The 22,500-nt window shown below is 37.8% G+C and overlaps 1 protein-coding gene across 1 annotated transcript in view; it reads left to right on the top strand.

Annotated features, from left to right (window-relative positions):
* Positions 1-22,500, top strand: part of LOC138035426 (treslin-like) — a 66,090-nt gene that overhangs the window by 21,640 nt on the left and 21,950 nt on the right. The window contains exons 5-13 of the mRNA XM_068882121.1: positions 4,963-5,065; positions 5,209-5,397; positions 7,520-7,689; positions 7,840-7,895; positions 8,767-8,850; positions 13,950-14,059; positions 14,435-14,513; positions 14,811-14,893; positions 22,079-22,228. Coding sequence (XP_068738222.1) covers positions 4,963-5,065; positions 5,209-5,397; positions 7,520-7,689; positions 7,840-7,895; positions 8,767-8,850; positions 13,950-14,059; positions 14,435-14,513; positions 14,811-14,893; positions 22,079-22,228 — 1,024 coding nt within the window. The remainder of the gene's footprint in view (positions 1-4,962; positions 5,066-5,208; positions 5,398-7,519; positions 7,690-7,839; positions 7,896-8,766; positions 8,851-13,949; positions 14,060-14,434; positions 14,514-14,810; positions 14,894-22,078; positions 22,229-22,500) is intronic.

The following is a 22,500-nucleotide window of genomic DNA, read 5'->3' as shown; positions in this document are numbered from 1 at the left end:
CGCGTCTCTGAGTTCCGACGTCCTTGCGTCCCACCTTCCTGAGTACCTGCGTCCCCACGTCCCCATGTCCCCACATCCCCATGTCCCCACATCCCCGCGTCCCTGAGTCCCACGTCCCCGTCCCACTTTTAGTAACAGCCGAAAAGTTTGGGGGCTTTTTCTCACGTGCGAGTGAGAGGCCATTGTCAAAATTAATGATTGCATGATTGTCGTGTCACGGCAAATGCTGAAGAAAATGATAGCTTCAGTTCTAATGGGTATAATTTGCTGATTCAAACGGTACAATGCTCTCTGTTCAAAGACAAGTTTTAATTATGCGGTGATCACATTAATCCTGTTTTTGCTGCAAGGACAAGTTTTGTTTAGCACGCACCACCACTGAAGAGCCATTGTGAAATTGGTAAAATATAAAAAATAATGTTACACTGGTTAAAAAATATTATTGAAAAAAAAAGATCTTGAAATCCCAACGTTTCGGCTACTAACATAAGCCTTCTTCAGGGGTAATAAAAATATACAACGAAGTGACAAGTGTATTTAAAATCGCATAGATGCTAATAAAAAACAGAATATACTATAAAATCAGTTCTTGTCCGATAACGCCAAGGCCCTGTACTCTTGGGGCAGGTAAATGCCATCATCGCAGTTGAGCGGACTTTTGCATGTGTTAATTTCCCATGCCTCTAAGAGGCGTCAGGGTCGCCAACCGGCGACGCTGTTGGCGAATGGCTACCTGAAACGGTTTATAATCGATTTGAACAAACCTAAAAGGTCGCCTCAGCAGTCTGTAGCAGCCGCGCCGGAAGACATAAAGAGTTTCTGCGTCCTACTCTATGTTAAAGGAACAACGGGGCCGATCAAGCGGGTTTTGAACAGTTATAATTATGTCAAATTCGCCTTAAAACCTCACCAGACCATTGGTAACTTTTTTCCCAAGCCGAAAGATCCCGTTCCAAAAGATCAAACGCGCGGGGTAATTTATTCCATTCCTTGCAAAGATTGTGGCAAACCCTACATTCAATACTTGGCTCAGAGAACACCAAAAAGCGGTCGAACAAGAACACCCCAAGAAATCTGCACTCGTCGAACATTCTTCATACAGTTTGGCCACACTATCTTGTGGGATTCGTCTATAATATTACGTACCAGTCCCGGTTGGCGACCCAGACGCCTCTTAGAGACATGGGAAATTAACACATGCAAAAGTCCGCTCAACCGCGATGATGGCATGTACCTGCCCCAAGAGTACAGGGCCTTGGCATTATTGGACAAGAACTGATTTTATAATATATTGTTTTTTATTAGCATCTATGCGATTTTAAATACACTTGTCATTTCGTTGTATATTTTTATTACCCCTGAAGAAGGCTTATGTTAGTAGCCGAAACGTTGGGATTTCAAGATCTTTTTTTTTCAATAATATTTTTTCACCAGTGTAACATTTTTATTTTTACCATGGAACCACCTGGTTACAAATCAGTTTTTAAAACCATTGTGAAATTATCTTGAGCGTGGCGTCACGACAAGCAAACGATTTTTTTCCCGGCGAACGAAAACTGGAAAAAGTTTACTGGACCAGAGCAGTTAGAAATAATAAAACCATGAAGCTGTCGCTGCTGGTGAGTTGTAAGAGATGTTAACATTCATTATACCCTGGTTCGATTATCTTAAACACAGTCATGTCAGACTGTAAGGCATTGGTTAGGTTTTCGAATCTGTCATTTGCCTTTACACGCTTCTTGTGTGTTTCTTGCACCCTTAGTGTGCTGTGCTATAAGTATTTCGCACACAGTTTTTGTTTGAGATTGTAAACACGCTTCATTGTGTTAAGCGTGTCCTATGAAACAAAAGAAATTTTTAATTAGGAAAGATTCTTTGCGTGCTAAAGCGTGCTAAAATAAATTGTTTTGTTTTCAAGTGGAAGCGTGTTGTGAGCGTGCTATCACCTCTAGCATCAAAATCACATGGAGGGTCACTTTATTTAACGTCGGTAGTTCCTTCAGCTGTGAGGCTGGTATCAATGGAAGCCGTCGGTGTGCACTTTACCCCCCTCCCGCTGTCAGTGCTCCGTTTTAAGGGGATTTAAAGCTATAGCTACATGTACATGGATCAGAGGAAAGTTGAAACAGACATTGAAGTCACCGAGGATCAAACCGGGGACCTCTTGCTCCGAAAGCGGTGCACTAGCCATCTGAACCACGACTGCTCCGTCTGCATGCATGCACTCTTTTTAATAAACAAAAGAAAGGACCAAACCTCCTGAGTATCATCTCGTGATCTGTATTGGGAAAACAAAAATTTAATGTACAAGTGAAAAAGGTCTATTGCATTCAATCCAAAGTTCACTATATATGCACAGAAATATAGATATTTACGCTTACATGTATTTGTCTTCTGTAATGCAGTGTGGTTTCACCATTATGGCAAAACATGTTGTGATAAAATACTTATCAAAGAAACCTCCTTTTAGCCTGAAAAAAATACAGAACAATTCACATGACACAGTTCGTGTAGTAACTGGATTGCTTGAGTTGCTCTGGAGATAAATTGAAAATTGTCCAACCCCGAACAGGTTGTTACAAACTAAATCTTGTCCAAAATAAGCGTCACTCGCTCATTTCTTTTCTATCTCCACGAGAGGCAAAGTGAAACTGTGCACAGGTACAAAGCCAGAATCCAGAATCTGGAAACCAGAATTATCCACAATTTGTGAGAACTACAACAACTTACCCACTCCTAATACACTCTGCTATAATCCGGGCCCCACACTCAAGTATTTAACTCTGAGGAAATTTAAATTGTAAAATGGATCTGACCTTGTTTTTCTGGATATTTAAACTTATGCATGGTGATGGCATCATCAAGCTAAGGCAGTGAACATTACAATAAAGGAAACATGTTTATTTTCCTTATTTTTTCACCTGCCTTGGTACAAAAATACCCAAGTCTGTGCTCTAAGGAAAATTTCGGGGAGCCCTTCAAGCTCCCACTCATTTCAGCTGGGGCGCCCAGCCCTCCAAGTTGGTTGCCCGAATTAATTAATTATTTATTTAATTAATTATCTGAGATCAACAACGCAGCAAGATCTTCATCCATCTCTCTCTCAAAAAAACATTGCTGCTACTTCTCTGATGATCGTCAAACTCGCTAGTGCAAGAAAAACCCACAACCCGTCAAATTTTTCACGCCATACTTGAGAAAGACGAAAAAGGTGGCAATGCCACCAATGTCTTTTAAGTTTAAAAGGGAAAAAGTAAAGATTGCGGCAGGTTTATGTAAAAAGGTTCGGGTTTAATAGAGGTAAACCTTTTTACTGGTTAGTTGGGTTGAAAATAAATTTTAAACGTGAATCAATGCTGCTTGATTCCCGCGGAGATTTTGTGAAAACTGCAGTGAAACAATGAAACCACCGCGGCCCAAAAGCTATCATTTTTTTCTCTTAGCAAGTCATCTTGATCTGGACGAAAATCATCGCTACAGGACAGAACTAAAGTATTTTTTCCTTGCATTATCAGTAAAATGTTTATTGGAATGAGCTTTTTGTTTGGGCGAAGCGCCAGTCACAGCGTTATTTGTTTAGGGCACGGAATGATTTGTCACGAAGCAAAGACAACGCAGGATTGCTCTTTCTTTTTTTTTATTTCGTTATTTCGTATACAGGGGAAAAACAACCATAACCTAAATATATTTTAGTCAAGCAGGCACAGCAAGCAGCAAGTCTCTGGTTCATACAGAAGTAAATTGCACTGCTCCGCCGGCCGCGCTTTACCGCTGTCAGAGCAGAAGTAACAACTCTTTTTTTAAAACTATAACCAAGAAATGCCAAACTCCATGTTCCAAATTTAATGCTATTTTTTGAGAAGGAATCCAAATTTGTGCTTTGCCGTCACATGCAAAGTCACGATTGTTTGGTACGAAGATGAAACATTTTCTGAGAGGTTTCGTAAACTGTAACCACCAGCATATTAAAATTTTTAGCTGCCTTATCTGCAAGAAATACAATAAGCCAGAGTGCCCGGCCGGGCGACCGCGTAATTTTTTTTACTCGCCACTCGCTTTTATGGAGCGTCTTGTTCCATTGACGACTGTAATTCTCAGAAATAATAAGAAAGAAATGAAACTGTTGTTCATAATGAATAGTGTACCACTGTCACTAATGTCAAAAAATTAAACAAACAAAATAAAAAACTTAATAACCAACGTTTCGGCATCATGGTGACGCCATTCTCAAGGCACAGTGAGGGATTATTTATGCGGAGATTTAGTTTTCTTTAGTATTAGTGAATATCTTTGTGCCACACGAGTCCGTTTGCATGTTAGAAGGGTTTGTAAATAGGCCATTTCCGAGTTCATGTCTGCCTCCTCTTCAAAGCGAGTCTAAGTGCGAAGTTTTTCTTATTAAAATTAGTTCATTCATATGTAAAGTAGAACTAATTACCATCACAAAAACTTCGCACTTAGACTCGCTTTGAAGAGGAGACAGACATGAACTCGGAAATGGCCTATTAGGATCAAGAGTATATTTAAAATGCAGATATCATATTACTATATCTGAAACTGAAAAGTCGACTCGGGTCACAATCAACTTCAAGCAATGTTATGATTGAAACACATTAACTTTTTGTCCAATTATTCATTTTCAAGTCAAATTATCCAACATTTAAAATTTGCAACTATTTTTACCCATTTCTGCCATCAAGGCTGCTTTATGCACTCATATTTTTGGCTCCACCTTGTTTGCATGTGAGCTTTTGTTGAAATGTATAAGGCCCAAAGGGCCGGAGTTCTTTTTTTCTACTAAAGTACTTGAGCTGGCAACCAAATCTGAAAAGTTAGGGGCCAGCTGGCCCCCTAGGGTTTTGCCTGAAAGTCGAGCACTGTGAGTGAACTTTAAAGTCATTGGCTTGTTTCAAAACTATTCTTTATTGGGATGTGATTTTGTTGTTATTTTTGTTGTTACAGAGACTGCTGGAGAAAAGGAGTTCAAGCCTGGAATTGTTGAGTCATGGTGCCTTTCTCCTGTAGTTGATGAAGAAGAAAGATTACTTTGGAGTGAACTAAAAAGGTCTTTTACACTCTCTTGTGAAAGTGAATGTTCTCAGTATACCAACAATAATGTTGCATAACCACATGACAAGAAATAGAATACAAAGTTATAATGTAGTCTTAATTATTATGTGATTAAATCGGTGTTCTGTCTTATCAAAGGAGAGAATGCAAGCCTCAAGTACATTGTGTTGATGGTTTAGCAACACCCATGAAAGACCTGAAAATTCTTTACTACAGAAAAAATGAAAAGACAAAACTTGAAGTTGTCAAACAGCCACTAACATGCAAAAGCAACAGCCAAGGAATTCTGAAGAAATTACAAGGACAAAAAGATGTGATCAAGACAAGGTACAACAATTATTGCAATGTAATACATATATACATGCACAAGACGTCCTGTACTTTCTGGTCTTGACCCGCAAATACTGTATATGGCAAAGGTACTCTGTAAAACCTGGATGCAACATAATTTAAATGCTGATGATCCCTCACAACTCTACATATTCTTTTCACTTTGTAATTCCTTGTCCAAATTGAATACATTAATTTTAGGTGGGTGTACTGATTTGAAGAAACCACCTGGCCGGTAGTTACATTTTGCTGACCCCCTAGTCCATGGACTAGTGTGAAGTACTCTGTGTCTCACGTGCACGCACCAAGATCCCGTACACCTACATATTGAATGGTACTCCACTGACCACACCAAATATCTTGGTATCCTCATTTCATAAGATCTTAAGTGGAATAAACACATAGATGTAACAATAGCCAAAGCCAATCACTCTCTCGGGTTCCTGAAATATAATTTGAAAGTTACTTCAAGTGGTTTGTGTGCACATGGAGCTTGTACACCCTCAGATTGACTACAGTGCAGCAATTTGGAACCCTAGACCAGGTGTTGAAAATAGCGTCGCCCACAAGAAAGAAATGGTACTTTAAGGCAGGCCGCTAGGTGGACTCTAAAGAGGTATCACAATACCTCTAGCGTCTCCAACATGCTCCAGGACCTTGGCTGGAGGTCACTAGAACAAAGGAAAGTGGATGCAAGACTCTCTCTCTTGTGCAAGATCCACAGTGGACATGTTCCAATTAACGCCTCCAAATACCTCCGACCGATGATACGTAGATCCTGGCATTCCCACAATAATAGTTTCATCCCCCTCTCTACCAGTACCTTGTCTCACCGCTTATCCTTCTACCCCAGAACTACATGTATCACTCAATGGAACAGTTTACCACAGTCTATTTTTGATACTAGTCTGATAACCCTAACTCATTCAACTCAACTCAGTCCTGTAAATTAGTTACCGGTATTTTTCCCCGTTATTTCTTGTTTGTGTATTTTATTCATTTTTTGACTACCCCGTTGACCCCAGTTGTTAATCTTCATGAAATAAGGGTAGGCTGTAATGGTAAATAAATGTAAGTAAGGCGTTATGCTCATGCATGAATCAGGATGTTTACTAGGACAGAAACTTCATATACTTCCTCACATTAATTAAAAATTATTTAGTCATGTTTAGCTAGCTACCATTATGTATACAAGCACTTTGATTTAACTATTAAAGCTGAATGTAATCAAGTCTTGAGTGTATTCAAGTCTAGTCTATTGGACTCTTTGTGACCTGGTAACCCCTGAGTACTGTAACAATGAGTAGCGTCAGCACTTATCCTAATTTAGCCATGTCGTTACCAACACTTTACAACTATACCATCTCCTTGCAGGTTGCTTTGTACGCAGAAAGTCAGGAATAATAATTAAAAGAATTATTATTATTATTATTACTATTAGTAAATATTATCATTATTATTATTGTTATCATCATCATCATTATGATGAACCTTATTGCTTTATTACAGTACATGCACTTTACACATGTATATTGTTGTTATGGTAACTATAGAAAAATTCTTTGCTGCATCTGCATGTAGATACGGTAGTTTTAATAGATACTTTATTAACTAAAACACTGCATTCACAAGCTGAATTTTACTTACAATAGATTAACATAAAATAACAATTATATTATGAGAATTATTTTGTGAAAGATTTCTCAGAAGACTAAATGTTTATGTTCCATACGCTTATTTCATAATAAAATTCTTACAACGTCATGTGTCACAAAGGGGGTGAACAAACTCCCTTGAATTCCTGAGCAAATAGTTCAAAGTGCTAGCAGGTAGGAGGAGCTTCCAGAACCTACTTGTATGCTGTTCATTTGAGTAACCTTGCTGAACAAGCGTACATGAGAATGAAATGTATACATATGGCGTAAAACAGTTTTACAAATGTGGCTCTCATGGTGCGGTAACTAAGTGGCTACTGTATGCATCATGCTCTTGATGTGTAAGTGATTTGGTTGAAAAATCACCCACTCGCCTGAAAAAGGCAAAAAAAAAAAAAAAACATCTTAATGACATCTTGAGGGCTGGGTGATCTCGGACTGACGTGATTGAGTTATTTTAATAGTGCAAATGAAGTCAGCAACACTCTCCAAAGCAGCATTAACAAGGATGATAGAAGTACAATTGATCCCCTTGTTCAAATGAACGAAAGCAGCAAGTGTCTCATAGAAGAACATAACCAAACTTCATGTACAACTGATGAAGAAACTAAGAATCTCACATGTCATGCTGAAGGTGAGTTTTAAAACTCGACCATGAAAAACACTTGTCAGTAATTACTGAAACAAAACCGTGAGAATTTTTTGCAATGAGCACTAGTAAAGTTGTATATTATTTACATCCAAATAATAATTATTTTTCTTCTCAATATTTTGTATCCCATAGATGAGTCTCATTTAATCAGTGCAATTTGTTCCATCTATGACAAAGTCCTTTTTGAGGTAACAAAATGTATCTCTTTTATGCAAGTACATGAACTGTACATGTAAGCATGTTAAAGAGGACTTAAGTTTTCATGTACAGTAGAAATTATGTGCATTTGAAGAGTGAGATTATTGAAGTATGACATGTAACTATGATATTATGGTGCTATTGGACCAAGGTAAAAGTAATTAGTGTTGACATTGCATACTAAAGTCAGACTTGGTCGATTTTTTAGTTGATGGCTGATGAAGAGTTAATTAAGCCTTCCCCACCTGAGAGTGAGTATTGCAGATTTTACTCACTGATTGGGGATGCTTTAGTTTGTAACTGGGTTAATAACATCTACATGTAGATGAGGTCCACTCAAAAAACTACATGTATGTCCCCTTTAATGCATTCAGGCTAAACTTGTTAATCTAATCATTGAGTAATTGAGTTTGGAAGCTTTTGTTAAAGACTTCTTATAATTTGTTATAATTGGGTAAAATAGAGAACCAGTTATCTTAACTTTGGGAAAATACATTAGCAGTTCTGCAGGGAGCGTAATTTTGACTGTATAGAAACCATTAGGCAAGTAATACAGAATTTGCTGATTTGGAATTATTAGAGTCAGAATTTCTCTCAGAATCAGAATCGATGACAGCATTGAGTGCAAAAAGATCAAGGCCATACAATCAGGCTGCAATTTGTCAAGATAAACTTTTACATGTAGTTGTACGGAAGTTTCAAACACTATTATCGAACTGGCCATGATCGTCAGCTGTATTTACACCATAATATCGCAAAATGAATTAATTTTATGCACATTATGTTGCCTAGAAGTCATCCAAATGCTCATTTTATTTTCACTTTAACATATTTTTATCTTGTCATTCATTCTTTTGTCAGGGTGGAAGTGTCCCAACAGAAATCACCAACATAATGATGTCAGTCTCAAATTTTTATCAGAAGGATGGCAATGAAAGGAAGAAGGTGATGCGAGACAAAAGCTTTTGAACTAATCTTTTACTTACTCTTGATGGACTTTTATTTAAAAGTCATAGCAGTGTGTGCAGAGCAACCGTATTCAACAGTTTCTTTTACAAAAGGCTATTTCTTAGAATTACCATGTAAGAGTATTTCATTTAGTTGTGTTTCAGTCCACGATGAACAGCGCAAGTTGTCATAACATGTCATTGATCCTTCTCAACTTTCACTTGCACTATGCCAAAGAAATTACCCTCATCTGTAGAAAATCCTTGTTAATGACATGGCCTGAGGATATAGCATTCCCTTATTTCTAGCACTTTAAGGAAAGAAAAATGAAGAGTCTGTAAGAAACAAAAATAAAAGAATTGCATATATTTTCATATAATTTATTATTATCAAGTGATGTCAACAAGCAATCAAGCAATAATTGTTAATTAGTCAATTATGCGGAAATTTTTGGCCATATTATGCGGAAACATGCGTTGATTATGCGGAAATTACACCGGATTATGCGGAAACTTAAACAAGTTATAAAACTAATAATTAGGCCCGTCCAATGTATTTACATGCTTACGGTAAATCCGTAATCGAAATTGCAACCAATACAATCGCATTTGTGACTGAATTTTTGCCCTTTGTGATTAAATTACATGGAGGAGTCATCAATTTGCGACCAGCTTTCACCGTTGAAATAAAAGGGTTAGCAGTTGGGATTTTCCCGCAACTTTTGGTAAAATAAATAAAGCGATAAAAAATTATTTTGTTTCTCATCATGAATTTTGTTTCAATTTGGAGATAATGGAGCAAAATTGTAATACCTTTGGAGCGCGATCCATTCCCTCGATCATTGACTTAAAGTGCGTTTGATTCACCGTATTCCGGAATAAGAATACGTGAAGTGATGAATTCAAAACGGTATGTCTGGTGTTTTGAAGCAACAAGGATAATAAAGATATGTTTAAAATAGCATTTTAGCAGGTGTTCGACGTTTTTAATGTGAATCTCCGTAAAAACGAAGGACTTCTAACTTGTATTCCATGTAATCCTATTCCGGAATACGGTCAATCGAACGCGCCCTTATGTTTTTGAGGATGTTAAGGAGCTGCTTTATCACTAATATCAGATATTTCTTCTGTTTTTTGCGGAAAATATTGGAATTATGCGGAAGATGCGGATTTCAGTGAATTATGCGGATCCGCATTGCCGCATCCTGTCAGATGCCATGATTAGTCCTGTAACTTGTACAGTTGTAGAAGTTGCATTATGATGATCAGAAGTGTAACTTGCATCACAAAGTCATGTATTTTTAGTCAAGTTCCAATCATCCAAAAACATGCAAAATAATATTTACGTGGGATGCCATAGGCATACTACGTTATAATTTTTCTTCTTCATAGTTACAAATGTGCATACCCCATGGATAGTAGATTACCTGCTTGATATTCCAGGGATAGTAGATTACCTGTATGATACAACTGGGGCCATTGTGCCCTGAACTTGGGCCATCGCGCCCCAAGAGCAAGTAAGTTCCCACTGATCCATGAAAGCAACTGAGATCAGGTGATGGTTTGCTTTATATTTAAAACTTTCGTGTGATTTTGAAAGTGGTGGCCACCTGTTTTGACCACATGAAGCAAGACTTTACTTTTTTGGTTCATTCATGGACACTGTGGATGAGAGACATTGTGATGAAACAGATGTACAGGTGTAGATAGAATTTGCAGTAGTGATTTCACAGTTCGGATCACCTCCTAGAAAAAAAATTGAAAATAACTGCCATGAAGTTGATCAGGTACAAAATTAATGTACAAAGAAAATGAATAATTAAATAGCATTAGATCACAAGTCTACTTCCAGGAAAATTGTTTCCTGTATCTAATACCGGTAGTTCGTGACATTCTGATTGTGAGGATCAGGAAATCATAACAACGTGCCTGGGCTGAGTAGCTGAGACGTTGGCAGGAAGGACTCTAGTTCAAGTATTCATTTTCCAGAGTCTAGTCGAAGCTTAGTACAAGCCGCAAGGGTGATGAGCTAAGTTCACAGTTCATTTCACATAGCATGCATCAACAAAAATGGCAAGAATTCCTTTCTCAGGACACTGAATGCAAGCAAAATATGAGCAACACTTAAAAGAATATTGTTCATTTCCGCGTCACACAAATATCACGCCAAGAAAAAAAAATTGCTTACCATTCAATAAATTAAGTCAAGAAATTGAAGTATTGTAGAAGGGTAATAAACAATAGCGTGTCTAAGTTTTAGGGCTGTGCGATATTCCAAACTGCACTTATTCAGCGAGGGGTACCGGTACCACTCAAAATTATAGTATTTAGTATACATGTAGGAAACACCTTGGAGTTTACTATGGCTTTCTCAAAACATTTTTCTCTCTGCATGCTTGACTTGAAAACATTTGCACAGACACGTCTCTTGACATATTGGTTATTCAGAACTCACCCTGCGAGCAGAGCCTCCATTTGTCTTTTTCTTTACTGAGAAGAACGCCAAATCGAGCAAGCAAAAGAAAGGCTCTGCTAGCAGGGTGTTCAGAACTCAAAAACACATGGCGAATCAATATTTTTGTGTACGTGACGTGTGTCTCAAAAGCAATGCAGATGTCACACATTGTAGCAAAAAATTGAAATTCAAACTGCTCTATTTTCACAACAAAGCATGCTACTGAGCTGAAAATAGGCCAGTAGATATATCTTTAAAAAAGGTCTTTTACCTGATGAAGGTAAGAACTCAATTTTTTGAATAATTTAAGTTGTTCCTGATGTCACATGAAAACCAAGAAAACAGCATGAGTTGTGACACTGATGAATAATAAAGCAGCTGGCTTTTGTATTATAACATCGTCAAAAAGTGAGAAATTTTGACTTTGCAAAAGCAATGGTCAACCTTAGCAACAAAATAATTTATAAAAGAAATTTAATTTAGCAAAAAGACATGTGGCATTCTGTCCCAGAGCACTCGCTGGCTTTAAGAGTCAATGTGCATGCTGACTGCACTGTTTAGGGATTATTCCATCACCATTCCTCCCAATACAGGAAACAAATACGGTACTTGAAAAGGATATTAAAGAAAAGCCTTAAGCAACTAAATATAAAAAAAGAAATCAAATACCGATACTATTCTACTTTGTTTTAACACAAACAAAGCAACCGATCTCCAGTCAGTATTCCAAAGAAATCTCACCTTGTTGAACTGGCATTCTTCAAAAAGCTTTTAAATTACAAAAAGTAAATTCTGATGATTATTGCTGTGCTGATTGTTGCCATTTGCGAATTAAGCATTAATAACAATAAATACCTCAATTTTTGTTTTTACTAAAAGTTCCTGCTAGTTAAATTACACTGATTCATCTTTCTGGTAAACTCTCATTATTTTCCGAATTCTACCTGTAGTTGTAGTTAACTGTAACTGTAGTAACTGGACAATTTGTGTTAACTGTTTATGCATCCGGGTACGCCCTTGTAGAGTGTAGGCGTCTTGTTGATCATAAAAGCGAACAGTTTTCAGATATGTGTAGCATCATACTGAAGCCCAATTAAGAAAAATTAATTGGTGATATATTGTCTTCAGATGTTTGCTAGTCTTCATACTCATCATAAATCTTGTCATCAATGCTTTAAGACTTACAGCAGTGAATTAAGATCCCCCCCCTCCCTCTCCCCATTGTTCTAGAAAGAATTATTTAGAGAACAAATGAGTCAACAACTCCTTCAGTGTCTTTCCAGCCATTTCCTTATAATCTTGCCAAGTGTCTTAAAATGTAATCATCTCCATGTGAAGTCCACTTAGCATGACTGCCAAGTTTTTCTCTCTGTAAAATTCTATTGATGGGCAACGGAGACCAAAGAGTGGTTGGTCAACAGCAATTACTGGCATTTGGGATGGATTTACATGTAGATCGAAGGTGTTTGGTTTGTCATACTGCTTTAATGGAGTGAGCAATCATGCAAAAATTGAGTGTGGTAGTACTGATATCACAGCTGGTTCATGCAATTGGTTGATGCGACAATGGCACTGTTTGCTTCTTCTGTTGATCAGCATGAAAATGAATGGTTTCAGATGGTAAAATACATGTACATCTTTCAAAGTGCTATTTTGTGTGACACTCTTCTGTTGATCAGTGTGAAAATGAATGGTCTCAGATGGTAAAACACCTGTACATCTTTCAAAGTGCAATTTTGTGTGACACCAAGGACCTAAATCACTGTTTAAATTAGTGGCCAACATTCTTGTATGGTGAGTAGAGCCAGTTGATTCTGATATCTTTGGTGCGCTGGGGATGTTATTGAATACCATACATTTGTCAAAAAAGGGTGTTAGTGTGAGTTCCTGGTCTTTGGTCTTCATCTCTGGTCTCCTTACATTTTGCCCTGTAATGCTAGCAATTAGATGTACATCCAATTAAATTGCCTCTTTTTGAAGGCAGCTTTTTATCTTTACTTGAGGAGCAGAGTTTAGGGGGTTCTTTGTGACATCAAAAATTATCTGTATTCCGAGACACAAGTGACGTTGAAGTTTTTGCAAAGAGCAAGGTGACACTGTGGCCCTTAATGACAATGGGAGCGCATATAATTACATGTACTGGTACTTGCATTTCTGGACATATCTTTTCGTAATCCAAGTCTTCATTTTCCTCACACCTTCCCACACTGTGAGACAAATGAAATTGAAAATTTAGTCTGTTGCTGGTGGTTAAAAGCAAGGTTTTGTTACATGTAAAATCAAAGAAACTTGCAGTAAGCTGGTGCTGGTGTATCCCTTTAAGGAGAGGCTTGCTCGATCAATTCATACCCAGCATTATCCTATGAAATTATGAAGGTGTTGCTCTACTCTTTTGTGTCCGGTGAGGTGATCCTGCAGTCATGTAGGAACAAAGGCACTATGGAGCATTGAATGGCCTGACTTCGTATGAAAGGCAGATTTTAGTAAATGTGTAATACGGTACCTATTATCAGGTGATAAATATTATAAATATAATAAACAAAGATCCAGAGTTACATTGGAGTCATGGCTGTAAGTTGTTCCTTAGCGAAGTAACTATTTTTATGTCACCAATAATAGTTTTTTTTTTCTCTCTGGACTAGGACTTTATCTCACAATTTCTAATTGAAAATGTTCTCCTAAATTTGGTAAAACTGCGAGCAAAGTATGAAGGTTCTGGTACTGGATGCACAAAAGAACACCAAGTCAAAGAGTAAGTCAAAGAGCAAGTACCTTTCACCATAACTAATGACGCTAATACACTTACACGTACCTTGTAGCTAGAAATAGGTTGTGAAATATGCTTAGACTTAAAGGGTCACTGCTTTGTGTTGGATATCAAAATTGGGTGTGCACCAGTTACATGCATTTCTGGATAATTATAAGTGCTACGTGTAACTCAACTCACAGGCTGCTGTGATCAGTGTCTGTTTTTGCCTTTACTCTTCTGGACACTGTGAAGGTTTTTCATGCCGTAGTAATTTGCCATGATTTGCATATCTTTTCCTGTCAAAACAACGACATGTATTTGTTCATTCTATCGAAATTGTAATTAAGTGATAAATGCTCATCTCTTTGATTTCCCTAGATACCAGCTGCAAGTCCTTCTTAGAATAGAGATAGCAGCTCTTGCCAAATGTGATGATCAAAGTAACTTGGTTCAAGAGGTTGTTTGTAATAATTGTTATTAATGCCTTAAAGTTTCCCATTACAGAGAAATTTCTGATAATCTCACATAAACCATTTGATTGCAAATGTTCCTGCTACCTTTGAAGTCCCTTCTTTCTCAGCCTAGACAATATCCCAAATCCCATTCAAATTCATTCAAAAGAGAGAAATAAAACCTCTTGTTATCTTCTGCATGACTCCAGGCTTGCAACCTTTTGCAATAAGAAAGTGCATTGTCCCAAATGATATTAATTGTGATTTCCTTTTATTTTACAACTGTTTGTTTGTCTATGCAGGTAACTGATCTGTTGCGGGCCCTCTCGTTTATGAAGGACCCAGATTTTCTTGCTACGTTTCTAAGTGAAGAAATCCTGAGCAGGTAATGATAAATTCTTGCATAAATTACCTACAATAATCAAAAGGCTAGGCTCACTGACACTGGACCTGAGGCTTTTCTTTTTTTTTCCTTTGAGTCTCGTCAAAAACATAATTTTATGGTCTAATAAATAAGTACAGGCCTTCCGAAAGTAGTGATCTTTACCTCATGAGAGTACTTTTAATAATTTAAAGAGGCTAATGTCATATGGTATCTTGCAGAGATTCATTGAAATCTTTAACTTATTATGAGTTTTCGTCTTGAAAATGGTACTTTAGAATTCTTTTACTGATAGCATTTATCTTAACAACACAAACAAGATAATTCTGCATGAGCAAAAAAGGCCTTCATACTCGTGAGTTGTTGTTCCATTCTACTTTTTGAGCATTTTGGGTGGGGCAAAATAACATCGTTATTTTTCAAGACATTACTCTTTTAATTCACCCGTTTCCAACTATTTTGACATTGGTGTATGTTTAGGCAGAATCATCTAATAGCCCTTATTCACGATAGCCGCCATGTTGGTTTTCAAATTGTCATGTAAATTAGCCATGTGTTATGCTGGGGGGCAAACATTGGAATAAAGGCAAATTGCGTAAAATCGGCTTGTCGAAATATTGAATTAACATTGCTAAAAGTAAATTTTAGAATTTAGAATTAAGTACCTTTAAAAATAATTTTATATCTTTTGATTACCTCCGACATTTTGACTTTCTACTTCGTTATCTGCTCATTTTTCACTACAAAAAACATCGAAGTAACTTGTGTAAGCATTCTATTTTACTACTTAGGTGATAAACATTCAATGAGCGTGAAACAAATCATCTGTGTGGCTAAGATGTTCGTTGTAACCTCTCGAACTTGCGTTGTTTGCCCCCTCAGAAGTGTGTAGCTAATTTGCATGATAAAGGCAAATCCAACATGGCGGCTATCGTGAATAAGGTCTATTATGTGGTCAAGAAAAAAAAAATTATCTTTTTATGAAGATTTTCTTTTAGGATTTTTCAAAAAGTGTTTTGTACCAGGTTAAATAGTATCAGGGTTAGTTTTAGTGAGTTCGTAATTCTTTATTGATAAATAAATAATAGTTGCCCAAGTATCTGTAAATAGCTCTTTTTTCCCCATAGGTCACGCTCAATGCGTTATTTTTGTATGCATGCCATTCTGAAGCTTTGAGGGTTGTTAGCAATGATTTTCAACAGTGGCTGGATCGGTTGAGTGTTGATGTCCAAGTTGACGCGTTGCATAAAAGGGGCACTTATAGGAACTGGCAACGTTCTGACGAGTTTCATTAAAAGCCGGTTACCGGCGGTATACCTCATTCTATGTTGTCAGAAATTTGCCTCTCGCCGCCGGCTACTCTGCCTTAATTTTCATTCAAACCCTTGTAAAAGACGAGAGTGACCACCGCTTACATTGATTAGCCCAGGAACTTCAAAAGCTATTGAAACCCCTGTAATTTGAGAGGGGTCCTAAGAATCTGAGGTTGTAGGTTGTGACCTGATTGATGGACGATAAGAACAACATTTGCCGATGTCAACATTGAGACACCAGACGATAATGATAATGATAATAATAATAACATTACTAATAATGATAATAATAATAATATAGTGAAGGCGGCAAGTAGTGAAGACCTGTGATTTAGCCTCCGTTAAACACAGTTCGTTTTTGAAAGCAAGCCTAGTCTTGAGCACCGAAGCCTTACAGACAGCCTTTCTTAAGTGCGTAGCAACTGTGTTTTGAGTAATTCTATACATGGTGTCTCTAGACGAGACTAAACCTTGTTTTTATGTTTCGAATTGACAAAGGATTTCAATATGGCGGAAATCAATCAACAGCAAACTAGAGTTTTGCGGCATGGAGGACGCCTGAAATGGACAAAGGAAATGAATTCGGATTTGTTGAACTGTAAGAGGAGAGCTAAGGAGATGGCAAATTCAAGTGACCCGCCGAGATATTCAGATGGTCAGAAGAGAGGTTATATGTCTATCATGAAGGAACTATGGGACCAAAGCGGCTATAGTGGACTTAATATCTCAGACCAAAACCTTCGTAATCGGGCCGCTTATGTTGAAAGATCGCTTGGTAACGTAGCAGAAACGATCAGAGTGGATATTTTGGCAAGGAACACGAAGCAGATCGAGGATAAGAGCCAACAGCGAAGGCCAAGAGCAACATTTGCATACGCAAAGTGACTTGCCAGTATGGTCAAGGGATGGCCCAACGCCTCTTAACAATGAAGTAACTAAAATCATCCAAGCAGCAAGACCAATTCTTGCCTCAGTGATTACAAACCCAGGAGATTTCGATAACCGCGTGTCACATACAAGGACTAGAAAACGTCCAACAATTGGCGACATAGCAAACATCAATGGAGCCATCGATGTGCTAATGAAGGATAACAATGGGTCCAGTAACACCATTCACCCAGCTCAGGGTCCTTTTGTTTATCTCTGGCTGGCTAATTGCGTTTTATACTGGTTTTTTTTTTGCGTTGTTTGTGGTCAAAGGATGGAGGAAAAAACGCGATCTCCGAGCAGGCAAAACAAAGTTGGCAGAAAAGCAGAAAGAATTATATGAGGCACAGGCAGGAGCGATCAGGAAAAACATCTCTAATTAATAGCAAAGGCAGAAATTGAAAGGTTGAGAGCAAATCGGAAAATGTCCAAGAAAGGAGAGAAAAATCGAGAAAAGTTGCTTCAAGAGCTCAAGAACTTGTCTGCCGCGGAATTGATTAGCTTCATGGATAGAGGAAAATCAAGGTTACGAAAGCTAAAGAAAGGGTTTTGGCGCAGCAAGAAGCTGGAGGAAGCCAAGCAGCTAAATCGGAAGTTCCAGTTGGACCCCAAGAGCGTTTATTCGAATTTCGGAAAAATGCTAGAAAACCAAACTGACAGTGACAGACCCGTTTACATCAAAGAGGTCCTGGATGCGGAACAGAGTAATAAGTTTAAAGAAAAATCGAGCAAGCATGTAGTTTTTGGACGGTCTTATGGGAAGGAAACAACGAGAGATGCTCAAGTAAATACTAATACAAAAGCGGACTGGGTCGAGGAAGTGAGAGAGGTGATGAAAGAGATAGTACCCGAGCTGCCTACGGAGGGATTTCAACAACAGCGGAGCAAAACACAAGTCCATTGATAGGCGTTATTGTTCAATTGAGAATCGATGTTTGTACATTGAATGCAAAGAACGCTCTTTTGTTTGTACAAGCGCATTAATATTTGACTTATGTGCACTAACGCCGTCCAAATGTTCGTTTTTAGGCGCCCGTGACTGTACCTTCGCGCTATTGGTCGTCATTTCGCGCAAATGAGTGCGTATCTTCTCGTAAAGAACAGCAAAAAGTGTAACAATTATTATTATTATTATTTAATAATAGTAATAATAATAATAATAATAACAATAATAATAATATAATATTGATATAATTATTATAATTATTATTATCATTATTATTGTTATTAAATAATTATTAAAGGCATAGGACAAAGTTAAATATGATTGGATGTTGAAGGTTTGTTGAAGGTATACAACTAGATGGGAATACAGGACGTAAGCCGTGCACTGATGAGCAAGTGGAGAACAAGGATAGAAGTAACAAGAAACGGGAAGAAAGAGCAAAGCAGATGGATCAACATCAGAAGAGGTTTTTTTGCTAGGAGACAGCTTTTCTTCAGTAGGTTTCTGTTGCACAGAGATACCAGTAACGATGCTACTGGAAGGAAGAAGAGGATACAGCATGAGTGAACCAGGAGAAATAGATACTAAAAGGACACGTACAGCTGTAGTTTGTTCATCGACGAGTTAATGGTGTACCAGGAAACCCATGAAGATCTTCAGAAGGCCGACGAAATCATCCTCAAAGCAAGCAGTAACACAGGAGCGTCTGATGTATGGATTGAAGAAATGTACGGTGTTTAGAAGAGGTAAAATGGTCCTCAGGATGTGAACAGAGTGATATGATTTTGACAAAGAAGGGTGAACAAGGAAATGAGTGGACAATTGAGGAATCTTGTAGAATTCAAGCTATATGACAAACATCTGATTAAGGCAATAAACACACGGGTAGTATCAGTGGCAGTCTACATCATGAATGTGTGTTACACGACAGAGAAAGAGTTGGATGATTTGGACAAGATGGTAAAAGAAACAACACTGAGGGGAAAGCGGATACACGGGGGGCAAAGCAGTGATGAACGACTGTATCTACAAAAGCAAAGTTGGGGAAAAGGCTTGACAAGTTTTTAAGATGTTTACGAAGAAACCAAAGTACGAGTTGTGTGTTATATGGCAAATTCAACGAGTCCGTGGATCAACAAAGTGTGGAACAAGGAAGTGTGTAGCGAAGGGATCATCATGAAGAGTGAAGCAGACAAGTATGTAAGGACCATAGGAAATATAGAGTTCTGTCAGGATGGCATGAGAAAAGATAATATTAAGATGGAGAAACCGTGGAGGGAGCAATGGTAAGAATTAAAGAGTAAACTGAAGCAGAACAAAGAGACAACAAGAATAGAAGGATACCAGAAGAAGAAAATGCAAAGTTAGTATTATTCAACATATAGAGAAAGCCTTGGTTGGACAAAAGGCAATGATGACCCGAAGAAAGTAGCATCAAAGACAATTATTTCAATGCAAGAACAGATGGTCGAAACCAGATGCTGGAAAAGGAGCAGGAGATTGAATATCGAGGAAGAAACGGTGATCCACATACTGTCAGGATGTAGGGTGTTGGCTGGAAAACACTACACTTAAGGTGGCTCAAAGCAGTTTCAACACTTGAAAGAAACGTTCTTATAGAGAAGGATTGACTCTACAACACGTTATCACTTCAGGACGTTCGCACCAAAATCTTCCTACGGTGAGATTTTCGTCATTTCTCGCCTAGAGTTAGATCATAAAGTACGTAGTCCAAAAATGGGGGTCACCGACTTTGTTTCAGAGAAAATGGCAGTGGAAAAATGCCTTCATTTCAAGAAATCGATCGTAATAGCGAGATGTAGCCTCATCTGGTCATCCATCGAAAATCATAAACATAAACTGTTAGAATGAAGGTTTCCGTGCATAGGTTTTTAGGAGTGGGATTTCTAGATAATTGCATGCCGCTAGGGATGTCTTTAACAGTATAGTTCATCCTCCGCGAGAGTTTTCGTAAGCGCCATCCGTTGCAACCATTTCCGGAATTCGATGGCACGAGGAAAAAATTTAAAAAAAGAGAGAACTTCTTACGGTGGAAATTTTTTCATTTCATCATATTTTGTAGATAGTAAGAAAAGTAAGTGATTCATGATTGAAAAAATAGGGGTCACCGATGATCTAAACGAGTTAAATCGATATGATTTTGCAAACGTCTTGGAAAATTTCGTTTATCACGTTTTTTCTTGACCTATCAGGGAAGGACTGGAACCCAGGGAAGGATCGATCGTTGAAGGGATGAAAGGTTTTTACCGTAAAAAAAAAAACTTTCTCGAGCATAGCAACAAAATTTCAAGCAGGCCTCATCTTCATTTGGTTAGTGTTTTGTATAATATCTCTCCATTGCCATCATGCTCATCTTCTGGAGGGTGCATTTTGTGAAATTTAATCGCTAGTTGCTTCCACGCACGTCCACACTTTTCAAGCGGACGAGGACGAAAATACTGCTCTATTTTCACGAAAGTAAAGGAAAAGAACTCCAAAAACATGCCTTCATTTTGAACTTAAGTTCGTAGGGTAATAAAAACATTAAAAAAAAAACAGCCCCATTAAATTTACGCAACGGTTCGTCCTCCAGTTTTCCAAACTTTCAGCCACTACTTGATCAGCTGCCTTTTCCAGAGCTTTTCCATCCTCCCGCTCACTTCTCTTTAACGTTTCATGATTATTCGGAAATGAATGTGCCATTCTTTTGCCGACCTGGAATTTTTTCCCCGGCGTTTTTGTCGCCATATTATTTTAACTAATGCTTGAAAAATATTTATGAAAGTCAAGTAGACTAGTGTACGACTGATAAAACAATAAGCCCTGCAAAAATAGCCCATATTTTGGCTTTAGCAGCTCATATCTTAAAAACAAACTCGGTGACACCCAGTTTTTATTTCTGAAATGTAATCAACATGCCAGAATGACACTTTCTGGAAATACTGTGGAGCGGATTCAAAGCCACCTTAAGAATTTAAACTTTGCAGAGAGTTTCCTCTTGGCCTGCTGATCACTTTTGTGCAATAAAAAATTGGGGTCACCGAGTTCGTTTTTCAGAATATGAGCATCTAAAGCCAAAATATAGGGGTTTTTTTTGCAAGGCTTTCCTGTTACCATGGCAACTTGTTACGTCACAAAAAGGACTGCATCTTGTTCAGCAATAATCGATGTTTTACATGATACCATACTTGGTACCATAACATTGCTGTTACATGATAAAGTGTTGTAGTGTCAAGTGTTGAAACTGGTTTTAGCCACCTTAAAGACATGGAAAAGAAGTGGGAAGAAGAGAAAGGAATTGCGATTGATGAACGGAACAATAAAGAATGGGAACGAGGAAAATGTGTTCGAAGGAGGCTACAAGAAGATGTACTGGGACTTTGAATTCAAATTCAATCTAAGAAAGCCGGAAACAACGAGACGACCTTATATAGTGCTTGAGGGTGGAGAAAAAAGTATGATATATGTAGTGGATATGCCCAAGCGAAAAGAATGTTCAAGAGAAAGTAGTAAAAAAGTTACGAAAGTATCAGCAATTAGCGTTTGAACTTAGAGAAAGACGACCTGGATTTACCATCTTGATAATTCCAGCAGTAATAGGGTGGAATGGAAGACACAATGAGACGAATAAGAACAATAATTACGAATGAAAGAAACGCAAGAGATTTAGCAAATGGCATGTTGAGAACAGTACTGTAATGTCAGGGTTTGTACATGAATGACCAAACGAGAACCCAGTTACATGCACTGTTTTTACAAATCGCCTTTTTTTTAGGTGTGTAAGTCGAGATCTAAATAACCAGATCTTGAATCAGGCCGTTTGCAATTTTTCATTGACAATTGTAATATTTAGAGTTGTAATCGGTTCAGGGAATAATAACAATAACAATAACAATAACAATAACAATAACAATAAACAATAACAATAATAACAGTAATAATAATAATAATAATAATAATAATAATGTTATAGTGGTTATCCCGGTTTTCTCTGTTTTTTAGGTACTGCCACAGTCTTCCCAAGTTCCTGTGTAGTGTTTATGAGGGTCTTATGATTTGTCCTCCAAGAGAAGTCCTGACACCCTCAAAATGGTCTTGTGTTGATGACTCCCCTTTGAGGCGATCAGTACGTGCCATCTCCAACCAACCACGGTACTTTAGAATTATTTCTCGTCAAGCGTTGCATCTTTTTTGTTCAAATAACCGTTAAAAATAAAGATTTTTGAACGATCTATTCGTACGACATGAATTCCAAAGTAATTCGCTTGAAAAAAATCGATATCGCACTCATCGCTTCGTGATTAATGTGATATTGCGTGACATTTACCGTGGTATTCACTAGTTAGGCAATGAATTTAATTAAGCAGTAACCGGAAACACCAAAACACGGACAATTTGAAAACATTTTATCTTCACTAACCCTA

The sequence above is a fragment of the Montipora capricornis genome, chromosome 2, assembly GCF_036669925.1.
Source record: "Montipora capricornis isolate CH-2021 chromosome 2, ASM3666992v2, whole genome shotgun sequence".
NCBI classification, from domain to species: Eukaryota; Metazoa; Cnidaria; class Anthozoa; order Scleractinia; family Acroporidae; genus Montipora; species Montipora capricornis.
This window is presented reverse-complemented; position numbering and strand designations above follow the sequence as displayed.